The sequence below is a fragment of the Rhinolophus ferrumequinum genome, chromosome 19 (genome assembly GCF_004115265.2).
Source record: "Rhinolophus ferrumequinum isolate MPI-CBG mRhiFer1 chromosome 19, mRhiFer1_v1.p, whole genome shotgun sequence".
NCBI lineage: Eukaryota > Metazoa > Chordata > Mammalia > Chiroptera > Rhinolophidae > Rhinolophus > Rhinolophus ferrumequinum.
Genome location: NC_046302.1, coordinates 38,315,211 through 38,329,399, shown reverse-complemented (window position 1 = coordinate 38,329,399; position 14,189 = coordinate 38,315,211). Strand labels below are relative to the sequence as shown.

At 50.5% G+C, this 14,189-nt stretch overlaps 1 protein-coding gene across 1 annotated transcript in view; it reads left to right on the top strand.

Annotated features, from left to right (window-relative positions):
• Nucleotides 1-14,189, top strand: part of LOXHD1 (lipoxygenase homology PLAT domains 1) — a 143,937-nt gene that overhangs the window by 96,299 nt on the left and 33,449 nt on the right. The window contains exons 27-31 of the mRNA XM_033087872.1: nt 3,279-3,395; nt 4,106-4,268; nt 8,003-8,157; nt 12,162-12,371; nt 12,497-12,632. Of these exons, the coding sequence (XP_032943763.1) occupies nt 3,279-3,395; nt 4,106-4,268; nt 8,003-8,157; nt 12,162-12,371; nt 12,497-12,632 (781 nt within the window). The remainder of the gene's footprint in view (nt 1-3,278; nt 3,396-4,105; nt 4,269-8,002; nt 8,158-12,161; nt 12,372-12,496; nt 12,633-14,189) is intronic.

The window sequence follows — 14,189 nt, the reverse complement described above, 5'->3', positions numbered from 1 at the left end:
TGGAATATTTTAACAAGGAAAATTCAAGAGTGATTCATCTATCTACACAAAATCACATCTCATCCACCCAAGATGTCGTGGGGAGTGAGTCATCCCAGCCTGATGCTTCCAGTGGCTGGGCTGTGATTACACCTCAACATGACTTCCGGGGGGTTTTATCAATGAAATCCCCACTAACAGGCAGCTATCATTTGCTAGTCATTTGTTGCTTTTTTTTTCCTTTTCTCTTTTCATATCTATTTGGGTGTTGGGGGAGTAGAAGAACTTGGAAACACATGAAAAAGATTTGCTTTTTCTTCATATCTCTTTTTTGACTGATCTTCGGGTAAGAGGATGAGCTTTGGATTGCAAGGCCATGGCCCTGGGTTCTGGTTCTGGCTCAGGCACTGACCGTGAACAAGCTACACCTTCTTTCTGTGTCCTCATCCTAAGACACAGGAATTGGCAGGGAAAATTGCAGTCATAGCTAATATTTATTGAGCACTTCCCACGTGCCAGCCCTGTTGTAAGCACTTGATGTGTATCAACTCTTTTAATCCTCACCACCGTTTCAAGAGTTAGATAGTATAATTAAACCCCATTTTGCAGCTGAACCGGCATAGTAAGGTTAAGTAACTTGCTCATGGTGTCATGATTACCGAACAGCAGAACCAAGGTTTAGACTCAAGCAGCTCCATTCCAGAGCCTTCCCTGCTTAATTCTTTCACCTCTCGGAAGAACACTAGGGTCCCTTCTGATTCTGGCATTGTCTGAGTGCATCCCTGAGGCCCCCCACCGATGGCCAGCGGTTCCCCGAAGCCCTCCTTGCTCTCTGAGGGTCACGGCTAAGATGGCCTTCCTGGCACAGCCCAAGTGATGGCTGGATGGTTAAGATTACAAAACTATGATCAAAGCCCGGGTTCACACATCTCACACCTCAGAGATGGGATGGGGAAGGAGGAAAAGAAGTCCCTGGACATAGGGTGAGGCTGACGAGTCTTCACTCCCTGATTCTGACAAGCAGGTCAGTGTCCTCAAGGGGAGATTCTCTGAGCCAAGGATTTCACCTATAGCCTCCATGTTTCTCCCACTATGAAAAAATAAGGCCTCGTTAAAAATATCCACAGCACTAACATCAGCCTGAAATTTCTGACCTTTGTTTAATGATTCAGAAAGCCCCTTGGGGGCTTGCAGGGCACTCCACTTCTCTGATGAAGCTTGGGGGAGCTGGCCAGTGGGGAGTTGGGGAAGGGATGCAGGGTAGCAGAAGCAACGGCATCTGGAGCACCCCTGTTAATTCACAGTTTCCAGCAATGTGGTGCCACGCTAGTCACCCGGAAGGACAGCACAGTTGACAAAAAGAACCACATCTGGGGTCTTAGAAGTAACCTCAAGGGTGTACCCTTCCCACACCCCTGCCTTCAGTTGGGTGAGACATTATTCTCCCCCTGTTTTATAGATGAGGAAGTTGAGGCCTGGAAGGTCAAGTGGTTTGCCTCAGATCACATAGCTCATAGGTGGCAGGGCCAAGACTACAACTGGGAAGGACGAGGGTGGAGTGGGAGTCGGGGGAGGTTCCCCGAGCAGTGCTAATGGGCCTCCCCTCTGGCTGCCTATTGCGGGTGGGTGTGTGAGGAGGGAGGACACCTGGTGGGAGGTTGTTGCAGTTCATTCAAAGGTCATCTGGGGTTACAGAGTCTTCACATTTGATGAATGACTCAATCATTCAGACACCATTCACTTATCAAGAGCCCTCATCCACCTAGAGCTGACTATGCTGCCATCTCCTTGTAGCACTGAGAAGTTGGTGGAGCAGGGCAGGCAGGTAGCCAGCTCCGCAGGGGGCCTGCAGAAAACTCAAGTCCACATACACACACACACACACACACGCACACCCAACTGTTAAATCAAATCTTGAAGCATGAATTCCATAAGCCAACCATGAGCCAGGGCATCTGGACACTCCCTGTCCTCTTTCCCTCGTGCCCCAATTTCCTCATCTCTTTCTTTGTCCTGTTATTGCCCAGATGCCCACAGGGATAAGGCAGGGTGTGGATCCATATGTATGGCACCATTTCAGAGGAGAGTGTGACACAGGAGAACTGGGAGAGGCCCAAGAGTTCCTGGAGACCCTGGAGTGACAGCCTGGCAGAAAGACAGCCAGGGAGGCAGCTGCCAGCTGACTAGATGACCTTGCCTTGTGTCTGGCCACCTCACTACTTCCTTAGAGGGCTCCAAGAGAAGTATCAGTCATTCCTGACTGAGCCCCTCCCCTAAACGCCGGCCCCACAGGCTCCAGGCAGGCGAGAGGAGAGAAACAGAGAATACAGCTTCTGAATTTCAGGGACTCACTATGGCCCACATGGACCCACTTTTCTGTTCAGTGGGACTTGCACATGCGCCAGCTTGGTTACGGTTCAATATTGTATGTGAGAGAACCTGGCCGACTTTACCACTCGCATTTTGCTGATGAGGAAGCACTCATTCTTTCATGTTTTCAGTCAGTCCTTATTCAGCACCTAGGTCACAGGCTGTTTTCTGGGCTTTCGGGGGCCTGCCCTGCAGCTTTCAGGGGTGGAAGAGAGGGAATCACACGAATAGACTTCCAACTGTGAGAAGTGCTCTGTGTTGGGTGGGGGTCGGGGGTGGGGGGTGGGGCGCGTAGGATGCTATAAGAGTCTGTCGGGAAGAGATCTGACTTTTTCCGGGTGGTTCAGGGGGTTTCCCTGTGGAAGGGATCCTTGAGCTGAGACCTGAATGACGAGGTTGAACAGACAGACACTGGTTTAGGTAAAGAGGAAAAGAGGGGCAGGGAGACCATGTGCCAGGGCTCTATGGCAAGAGAATGTCAAGTTCAAGGGACTGGAATGTGAGGGATGTGGCAGAGGAGTGGCTGGAGAAGGGGGGCCTCTTGGGAGACCAAGGAGAAGATCAAGCTGGCAAGACAGGGCACAGGCAGAGCTAGAACTCACCTTCTGGTACCACGTCAGTTCTCAAGCTGGGAATGAGCTGCTCAAAGGTAAGTCGTGGAAGAGTGAGAGCTGGGCTCCGCCATGAAAAGAAGGCGGAACCTTCCAGAGGTTGATTGAACTGAGTTCCGGAAACGAGGCTGATTTTCAGGGGGTGGGGGAGCATGAACATGGCGTGTGTGGGGGCTGGCGTGGCTGGACAATGGAGAGAACGTGACCCCTGGAAATTCAAAGGGTCTCCGGGTGATGCCCTGTGAGGCAGGTTTTTGTTCAGGTTGTACTTTCTTGGACCTGTCAGCTAACATCTGGTGCATTATCTCCTTTCCAAAGTTAGAAGATGTGGGAGAAATCATTGAAAAAATTCGGATTGGCCATGATAATACGGGTATAAACCCTGGGTGGCACTGTGCCTACGTGGAGATCCGCAGGCTGCTTCCAGATAAAGATGTGAGTTTCTGATTGCTCTGTCCTGCTGTTCCTAGTGTCTCTTTCCAGAGAGATTCAAGGCAGATTCGTTATAAGAACCTGCAGCCTTATTAAGCCGAGAGAAAATCTTCTGAGACAAATTCTCCCAGTTCACTCAGCCTACGGGAACTAACTCGGTTCCAAGCAGAAACTTGTAGAACCTGGTTTAGGGGTCTGGAGGAGGGTCTGGGCAGCCATGACCCTGCTCCCCACCCCAAGGCCGTACTACTAGAGAGTGATCAAGCATGCCTTTCCTGCTATTTGAGGTGAATACAGAAGGAAATCCACCTGCACAATTTGGAAAACATTCTGAAACCACAGAATTCCAAACCTAAGAGGCAGCTCTCAGTCATGGCTGTGGATCTGTGTGACTTGGGAGAAACTGAAGAACACAGAGCCCCTCCCCTTGCCCACTGCATGTCCATCTCCAAGATGGGAGTCCAGATATCTATTCTTAAGTGACCCTGGCAACCCCGGCCTTCAAGAGCCAGCCCTGATACTGCTGTATACGAAGACGAGATCAGCTGGAATTGGGGCGGGGTTGTTGGGGGGACTCCCTGTGGCTTTTTCATTATCTGTGGGGCTCCATGACCTTCGTCCTTGGTCCCCATGAGTGTTGACATACTGATGAACCACAGAAGGTGGCAGTTTCCACACTAAGGACTAACTTTTTTCTTGCTTCCTCACCCCAGGGTACAGAGACCTTTACTTTTGCTTGTGATCGATGGCTTGCCACCTCAGAGGATGATAAGAAGACCATTCGAGAACTGGTCCCTTTCGACATCTTCACTGAGAAATACATGAACGATGGATCCTTAAGGCAAATCTATAAGGAAGTGGAGGAGCCGCTGGACAGTAAGTGGTGCGATCGCCCTCCTCAGCTCCCTTGTAAGGCAACTTCCCTGTGCCAGGCGGGGCCTTTGTACCCAGGAGGAAAAGTCTATTATTATCTTCATTCCGTGGAGGGGACAACTGAGGCTCACAGAGGTTACGTAACCTGCCGAAGTTCACACAGCTAATAAATGGCAGGGCTGTTCTTCAAAGTCTTGGCTGTCTCAGTCAAGGTTTGTACTCAAGTTCTTTCCTGGTCTGACAGTGTGATGGTACATCCAGATAATGTGTTCTCCTGTGCCTGGTCCCAATTATCCTGTTCCTGATTCTGTCCCTTCTCTTGCTTTCTTTGGCTACAGTCTGTGGGACTTGGTCCTCTCTGCTCTTTCTGGATTCAGCTGTCCCAACCCAGGATGAATCCAGAAGCATCCTGGATGAATCCATGACTGGAGCTATGGTTTATTTGTTCTCAGGGCCTGGCTGCAGCTTCGGAGTGACCGAGGTCATGGGTTTCTTTTCTGTTGGAGTCAGTTACCTTAATCCATTCCTCACTGATGTCGTTTCCTCTGCAGGATTTGCATCAGCCTGACCATCCACTTCTTCATTGCTATTGAGCCACCATTTTGTGGCTGTCTTCCTACCTCTCTGACTGAATGCTATTTTCCTTTCTCGTGCCGGGTGGTATTGATTCCAGACTCAGTTCCTCAGCCTTCTCTTCTTTCTTTCTACTGTGTGTGTGTTTACACATGTGAGTGTATGAGTCACACACACACTCACACACACACACACACACGTGCATTCATCCTGGACCACATGGACAGAGTCACAGCCCTATTTTGGCCAGCGGTGCCAATGTTCATGTCCCCCACTATGTTATTCACCAGCTACCAGCTCTAAATAAGCTCTAGCCGTGTCAAAAATCAAATTCACTTGCAAACCAACAAACTTTCTACCATGATGACATACAAGAGAATATTTTTGTATTTTAGCTTTGATAAAAGATCGGAGACGCTATGAAACCTTGGAAATCCGGCTTATATTTGTTGCACTGCCTTCTTGGATAAAACTGGAATAAAAGCCAAGATTCCAGGCCCCATATGGAGCCAGGGGATATAAAATAGCTGTAACATTTCTGTTCATCTGAGCTGCCACTGCTTAGAGATAAGAGCAAGTATTGCCTCAATAACATGCCGTTCCCTATCCATATCCTTTTCCCTGCATTTTCTTTGTTATGAAATCTGGGGGATAACTCCCTTTTGTACTTAGATCCCACAGGACCTTCTGGAAAGCTGTCCCAGTGGCACCTTTGGGCTGCTCTGTATTAATAACATGCTTCAGACCCACTGGGCTTGGTGATGTTTCTAGGGAAACATCTTTCCACTGAGCACTGTGTGGCCCGGGTGGGATGGGGAGGGAGGAGGATCCAGAAATAGCTGGATTTGACTGCATAGCTGCATTGCTCAGCGTCTGAAGCTGAATCAGTTTTCCTAATTCCCAAAAGACTAAAGAAAGCAGTGGCGGGTGGGAGACGGGGAGCAGGAAGGCCGGGGGGACACAGCACCCCACTCTGGAACAAGGGCTCCTAGAAAATGTCCTGCCCAGGTGTAGAGCATGGCTGAATGCGCAGCCAGGAAATGGATGGAGAGAAAAATGGGGGGCAGGGGGTAGGGGCGCTGGGGAAGACAGTCCACTGTTATGTCTACACTGTGACAAAATTCCACATGTTACTCATGTCAGTGTTAGCCAGACAGGCTTGGGTAATGTTGACTCTTTTCAACACCAAAGAGAAGGTTTTATTTAGGAATGCAACATGTGAAATGCTGGCGGAGTTCTGCACTGAGCTGAGCGAGGCGGGTGGAGGGGGCAGGGTCACTAGCCCTGGTTCCCACCCTCGAGGGAGGCAGGGCTCTGAGAGTGGTTCTCACAGTGCAACTTGGAGGTTTGGAGAGCAGAGTGCTGGGGAGGGCTACGGAGACGGGGAGGATGGGTAGGGAGAAGGTTTGCCAAAGGGGGTGCAGGAGGGCATAGACTTCAGGTTTGGACATGAGTTGTGACTGTGGTCGTCAGGTGGACATGTCCCCTTGGTGACAGAGGTACGGATCCAGAGCACAGAAGATACAGACTCAGGGAACTTACGGAAGTCAACACCCAGGGCATGCAGGGTGAGAGCCGAAGGAAGTAGATGGAACTGGGAGACAGTGGCATCCAGGGGCAGGCAGGAGATCAGAAACCCATAAAGCTGCTCAAGAAGGAGCAGCCAGAGAAGCAGAAGGAGAGCAGGGGAGAATAACGCTGTGGAATCCAAGGGGAATTGAAGAAAGTAATAGGAACCAAGTGGTGGGCGTCTATGTGTTCCATAACCAGGGATATGAGCAACTCCTATCACCTTACTTTTCTAAATTTAATTAAATGTAGTTCTGAGCCCACTTGCAAGGGTTGGTAAGAAAGTCCATGCTGTCCCTGAAAGGAGGGAAATCCCCCTTTCTAGGGTCTTATAAGAATCCCAAGGCTCCCAGGAGGGGTCTGGCCCTTCGTCCAGGATGGGTACCACCTGTACCTGTGCACTCCTGCCAGTCAGAAACACTGCTGTTGGCTCCCTGCTGACATGCAGGTATTGTTTCTCTGGGTGGCCAGAAATACTTCTCCACAGACCTTGGCTTTGTCACAAAATCCTCTCTTCAGCCTTGAGATCTCCTTGTTTCAACTCCCCAGATAAGCCATAGCTGTCTCCCTATTGGGTCTCTGTGTGCAGGTGAGGAGTAGCTGATACCCATGGAGACTCCCAACTCTTACCTGCTCCCAGGCTGGGAAAACCACTTTCCTCCCAGCTGGGCCACTTCCACACTTCACCTCAAAGCCACAAGTTCCCTCCCTCTCTTGGGGATAATCCAGCTAAGTCCCCTCTTCCTTGGCCTGAAACTGAAAAGTTCGTAGGACAGAGGAATATGGAGAAGGGACAAAGAATCCTTAGCCTTCATAAAACTCACGACTTGCCTTCCCCGCCCCTCCCACCCCAGAGTGACGGTTGGGAAAGGAGATACTTTATTCTTCCTCCATGAGCCCATAGCAGCAAAGCACAAACAAGACAGCATTCATTTTTATGTTCCTTAATAATTTTTAATAATTGTCACGCTCATTTTTATCAGGCCCTTCCCACAGGCCATGGAGATGAAGGGGAGGGTGGCAGGCACTGGGGCTTTGGTGAGAGGGGTTTTCCTGGAGCTCTGGGAACAGGTAGTAAATGGCAGTTGGTTGAAGAATAAATGAAAACTAGGAAATGGGCACTGCGGGAAACTATTTTTTCAAAAACTTTTGATCTTTCCCATAAACTGTTTAGAAGGATCTGGAGTGGCTCCTGGTCACCCGCCAATGAGAAGGGACATGATTGTCAGTGTGTCAGGGCTAGTAGATTTAGTGGCCACAAGGTGCCCAGGTCAGGCAGTTTCCTGAGTCTTTTTCCCTGATGCTATAGGCAGCTGGATGGGTAGTTTGAAGGGCCCTGGGAGAAGTCTCCACCCTTTGGGTCTTAGAAGTCCTGAGTCTGGACGAACTTCCTGCTGGTGAATCCACACAGACTTGTAGCAGAATGTACATAATTGGTCAAATACAAGGAAGATACTACTTCTTCTTTGAGGGCTGGGCTAGAAGTCTAATACCTCCTGCAAATCCAGTTCCCCCAAACCTAAAGTGATGCCACCCTTTTCTTCCCTTTGTCCCTCTGTCCCTCTGTCTGTCTGTCTGTCCAACTGCCCGCCCAGTTGTGCTGTACTCGGTACAGATCTTCACAGGAAACATTCCTGGGGCAGGGACGGATGCCAAGGTCTACATCACCATCTACGGGGACCTGGGGGACACCGGGGAACGGTACCTTGGCAAGTCAGAGAACCGCACCAACAAGTTCGAGAGAGGAACGGTAAGAGGGACACACGGAGTTGACCCCCTTCCCTTCTCCTCCCCAGGTCCAGGTATCTGGGGGCTGGCTCTTCTTGGTCCCCGAGGCTGTCTGGGAACTTTGCCCTTCCCCCTGCAGAGGGCTGGTCCCCTTGCTCAGCCTGTGCACAGGCCCTGGGTCCTGCATATCAGGTGAGGGTGGGGCTTGAGCAAGCAAGAGGCCTATTGGAGCCGCGGGTTGCCAGCTATAGGGAACTGGGCCGTCTGCAGAAACTCCGGCCCACTGTGGGCAGGTCGTGAGGAGGAGTGCCATGTCACAGAGTGGCAGGCCGGCACAGACAGAGGCTGGAACTGGGGTGCTGGAGGCCTGGTTCTGCCACCAATTCCTCACCTGGTTAAATTTCTCTGGCCTCCCTTTGCTCATCTCTAAAATGAAGGGATCTGACGTGAGTCAGTTCCACTGTATTGTGCAGAGCCCTGGGCAGCACCGAGGCCCTCGGGAACCACGGAGGCGTGGAGTCAGCAGATGGGCATTCAGTCCCCCAACACGTGCATCCATTTGACCTGGACAATGTGTTGGGGTGCCAAGCAAAGGGTTCTGTGGGTGAAAACACAACAAACCAAAAAAAGCTTGTACACCACGCGACCAGATGATGTCTAAAGCCCCGCCAGCTCTGTCCAAATTTCCCTTCCCACTAGCTCGGCTTTCCTCTCCCAGCCCAGCTCCTCGTTCTCCGGTGCCCTTTCTGCCTTAACCCCCTTTACTCTCTCCTCAGCCTCTTTCCCTTCTCTCCATTCACCTAAATCTGCTGGAAACCCCATAGTCCAGGCTGATCGGAGCAAGGTGATTGGGTCTTCATCCAATCTGTGGTCCTGCCTGCAGCCACGAACACGTGGGCCTTTTGTGCATCGACCTGTGGGCGTTTATTGAGGTCTCCCTAAGCCTGACCCTCAGCCAGGCATGACCTTTAGTGTTCAAACATTTGCTGCAGATGAGGAGGAGATGAACTCTGGAACAAGGAAAGCAGGTGTCATCCGATTGGATCTGCAGCTGGCTGGTGACTCCATGAGCCAGGCCACCTGGAAGACGCCCCAGCCTGGCCGTGAAGTCCCTGTGGGGTCAGGTCCTGGGCTCCCATTCATTGGCTCCATCATCCCGATATGAACCATTTCCCTTTAGCTCTGGTTTATTGTTTCTGAAGTAGAAATAGTACTGTGAGAGCTACTTAGAGCCTAGAGCCCTGGGCTGAAAAACAGGACGAGAGACATAACAGCACTTTGTATGAGGGAAGAATAATTTCATACACACACACACACACACACACACACACACACACACACACACACACAAGATAGAACTGTCCCTGCACTTGTAAGGTAGTATGTAAGATAGCTAATCGGAAGTGTATCCATTTTGGAAAAATGGAATGTCCAAGAGGTCAGTGACTCATGGATTGTTTCTCACTCTATGCTAGGGATGTGATTATCAGGCTCACTCACACATGCTGCTGTGGGATGTGGCAGTGCCAGGCAGTGTCCAGGCACCGAGACCAGTGGCTGGGGCCAAATCACCTAAGTTCAGATCCTGGCTCTGACACTGACTAGCTAGCTGTGTGATCTTGGGCAAGTTACTTAGCATCTCCGGGCCTCAGTTTCCTCTGCCATAAAATAAGTTCACTGAATTAAAACATATGAAGTGCCTAGAACCATGCCTGGCATGAAGCTGGCCTTTTATCAGTGCTGGGTGTTGACAAGGCTTGGGAGACCCCACCTTTCCCTGCCGTCACGGATGCCCACACCTGACGCCTGGTAAATGCTTATCAAACAGCAGTGTGCCTCATACAGCTGGTAGGTCCATCTTCGTTTGTGGCTATGTCCACTGAGCCTGGCACAGAGTAGGCACAAGAAATATTTGTTGAACGAGTAAGTGAATGACAGTATAAATGAAGATGATGCAATCCATTCCTCTCTGTGTTCAGAGTCAGAGTTTCTTTTCTCCTAGCCATTGTGACATTACAACAAAAATCGTCGCTCCATTCTGCCCAGTCCCTTTCTCTTCCTTTCCTTTGGTTGTGACGTCTCATCGGGGGAGCTGGAGCTGCTGCTGGCTCTGTCATGATGATCTGTGTGACTTTAAGTTCACTGCTGAGCATCCAAAAGCTTCTATTTCTCTAAACACTGGCTCCAGAATCCAGGAATTGTCCTCGACACCCCTCTCCTCTCAGCACCCCCGCCCCACCCACATCCAGTCAGTCACCAGGTCTTGAAGATTCTCCCAGATGAGCCCTGTCGACTCCACCTCCATTCAGCCCTTCCTTATCTCTTCTCACTTATTGGACCAGCCTGACTCCCTGCTCCAGGCTCCTGAAGCCCAACCCATTCTCTGGCCTTCCCAGTTAATCTATTCAAAAGTGATGGAGTCCCTCCCTCACTTCAACCCACCAGGGGCTCTCTACCCATCCCAGATCTGGCCTGAGCCCTCCATGCGATTCACAAAATTTCATGGCTGGGCCCCAGTTTCTAGAATGCCCCACACTCTGTCCTGTCTCCCAATCTTCCCAAGGCTTTTCTCTGCATCCACGTACATGTGCCCATAGAAAATACATAATAAATACATAATGCTGTTCTGTGGGTTTAATTTTTTACATTAAAGGCATCGTCTTATAGGAATACTTCTTCACCTTGCCTTTGGCATGCAGCGGGATACCTTGAAAATCTTCTATGTCAGGGTATTGAAGCATAGATGGAGCTGGCTCATTCTTTTTTAACCACCACACACGTAACATTCCACACACGGTGTTGACATAGTTATTTAGCTGTTCTCCAAGTGGTGAACACCTAATGGCTCCCAATTTTCCGCTGTAAAAATTATCCTGCAGCAAATATCCTTGTATACATATGAAGGTGTCCCACCAGGACACATGCAAAGCAGTGGAATTGCTGTGTCATAAGGTTGCCCGTTTGTGCTCTAATGAACTCCGTCACTTGCCGGTCCCCCAAGGCCTGCATGGATCCACGCCTGCCATCAGCCATGCGCCATTCACTGGCAGATTCCTCCGCCCACAGACTGACCTGCCCTGACAGCCTGGAGGGCCCAGTACCCCCATATTCAGCTTCATACCCCTCCTGGAGAGTCCTCCCAGCCCTGCCTTCAGTCATCACACAGGCGGCTGCTCCTTCCCCCTGGACTGTCCCAGAGGACATCCTATCACGTAATCTCTGGGCTCCCTGCCCTCAGCTCTGTGACTCAGCACATCTTTCAGGAGAAAAGTGGTGTCACTCAGGGCTACCTGTCCCTCCTGCTCCTCAGGCTCCTATCTGCCATATTCAACCTGTGTTTTGACTCCACTTTGCCCAAGGCCTAGAATTCCACACCTTGCTGAACAATTCCAAAAGAATCCGAGCACCCAAGAGTGTAACGTCACTTTGCTGAAGGGATAATCAGGGACACAGAGAAGGGCTTCATGTCACCCCCCCGCCCCACAAAACCTTCATGAACCCACATTCAAGATGCTGTCCCCTGACCTCTCCCAGCCTCGCCTCTGCCAGAGCCTGTCCTGTCTCTGCCTCCTCTCCAGCAGCTTGCTGGCTGGCTCCTCTGACTGCCTCCCAGCTTCCCCATGGACATTTCAAGTCCTCTCCCATCATTCAGAATGATTTCACCTCTTCTGTAGCTCTTCCCCGCCAGCCTCCCACCAGAACTCATGCCAACACTCAACATAAATAAGGATGTCCGGTTACCAGGTCTGGGCAGAGCACCCTCTTCTGTCCCACCCCCACTCCATCTTCCAAACATCCACAGGGCTTATCCCAAGAAGAACTGGACTGCAAACTGGGACCACGATGGAAGTGAGGCCTTGGAATACTAAGCACTGGTGTAGACCTACAGGTTCCTGGGTCCCCCCAGCTAGGAAGTTCTGTTTAGTGCAACAGTTGAGGGGTATGGAAGGTACTGGCTGGATAGGGTTCAAGTGGGTAGAGGTGGGAAGTGTCCCTCCCCCAAGTCCCCACATCTGGACATCCCAGGCCGACACCTTCATCATTGAGGCCGCTGACCTGGGCGTCATCTACAAGATCAAGCTCCGCCATGACAACACCAAGTTGTGTGCAGACTGGTACGTGGAGAAGGTGGACATCTGGAACGACACCAACGAGGATGAGTTCCTGTTCCTGTGTGGGCGCTGGCTGTCCCTGAAGAAGGAGGACGGGCTGCTTGAGAGGCTTTTTTACGAGAAGGTGTGTTAAAGTCGGCGGGGGCTTAGCTCAGCCGTGGCCTGCCATCAGCCTCGTCCCTGAGGGAGGCCACATGGGGCAGAAGGTGCCAGAGGTGTCATGGGCTTAGGTCGTGCTCTTCCGGACAGGAGTACACTGGGGACCGGAGCAGCAACTGCAGCAGCCCCGCTGACTTCTGGGAGATCGCCCTGAGCTCCAAGATGGCGGACGTGGACATCGCCACAGTGACGGGGATCATGGTGAACTACGTTCAGGAGGGCACAGGTAAGCCAAGCAGAGGGCTTGTCAGAGGAGGAACAGGCACATGGCCGTGCGTTTAAGCTATTCTTGGACAGGCCATGCGTTAGCCCCACCATCCCCTGACTTAAATCTAACATCGTGCAATTTACACACAGCTTGCACACCTGTTGCCTGCTTGCATCCCCACAGCAGCCCTGAAAGGTGAGAGGGCAGGGATTCGTCCCCTTTAGAGATGGGGATACAAAGACGTAGGAGGTTAGAGTGGTGATGCCTTTTATCCGCTGATCCAGCACCAGGAGGGTATCATTGTAAACTCTGCCCTGACCCAGACTCGCAGGACGTAGATTCAGCTGAGAGGACCTAGAACAAGTCTCATCAGACAGAAGTCAACAGCGGCCATGCGAATCCTGTGTATGTCAGTAACGCATCACACAAAGGACTCGGCCACGCGCAGTTAAGGCGTGATGTGGGTGGTGGGGGGGAAGAAGCTGGGTTTTGGGGATTTAAGTTCCACTTCTAGTTCTGACTATAATACGTGAGCTGGGACAAGTCACTCTTTTGGCTTCCATTGTTCCCTCCTTTGTAAAACAATACTGGAATCTCCTGACAAGTTCATTTTTCCAACCAGACTTTTGAGCTAAGGCAGTTCTATATTTGTCAATCAGACATTTAAATGCACTGCCTTTCTGTTCAGTTCTTTTAAATATAGAGCATGACAACCACTCTCTTCCCCTCCAGAAGACCACATGGTGGGTCTGTGGGGTTGAGTAGAGAGAGCGGATCATTATATATTCTACCTTCTCACTATGTGAATAAATGACAGGACCCCCAAGAAAGTGCCTCTCCTTAATTAAGCACTGTGATCAACTGTGGCAAGGCCCGTGGGGCTCTCCTTATAAAGATTAAAACGAGGCCATAGGCAGGCGCAGAAAGAAAACAATGCAGGTCATTCCATCCAGGAAGGTCTAATTTGGAAACTTTTCAGAGACACAGATGACATAACCTATCACCCATGACATCAAGGCCGTGTCTTTCAAGCTACTGAGGAACACGAGCCAGGAGAAGGGTTTCCAATTCATATCAGATAGCAACTTAAACAAGTGAGGGGTTTTCCTTTTCTCTCACATAAAAGTTCAAGGGTCAGCAGTTGATACTGAAACAGCAGCTCCAGTGACGTTAGAGACCGAGGCTCTGTCAACTGAATCACTCTGGCAACCTCCTAAGTGGCTTCCATCTCAAAGGTTGTCCGTAGTTCCAAGATGACTGCTGAAACCCCAGCTATCACATCCACAGTCCAACAGGATGAATAGAAGGGAAAGGGGCAAAAAGGTGCCCCTCCCAGTTGCGTCAGACCCTTTGAAACAAATTTTCCCAAGCTTATCAGCTTGTATGTCATGACCACCCCTAGCTGCAAGGAGAAGAAATACTGGGTGGGCAACTAGAACTCTATGCTACACTACATGGGCACCTTTCTATCCTGATGAATATAGTTTGATGGATGGATATGGGTGCCTTCTAGAAGGTAACTTTCGTTTACTATGTTACATCTATAATCCTATTTTATTATTCTTCCCTAAATTT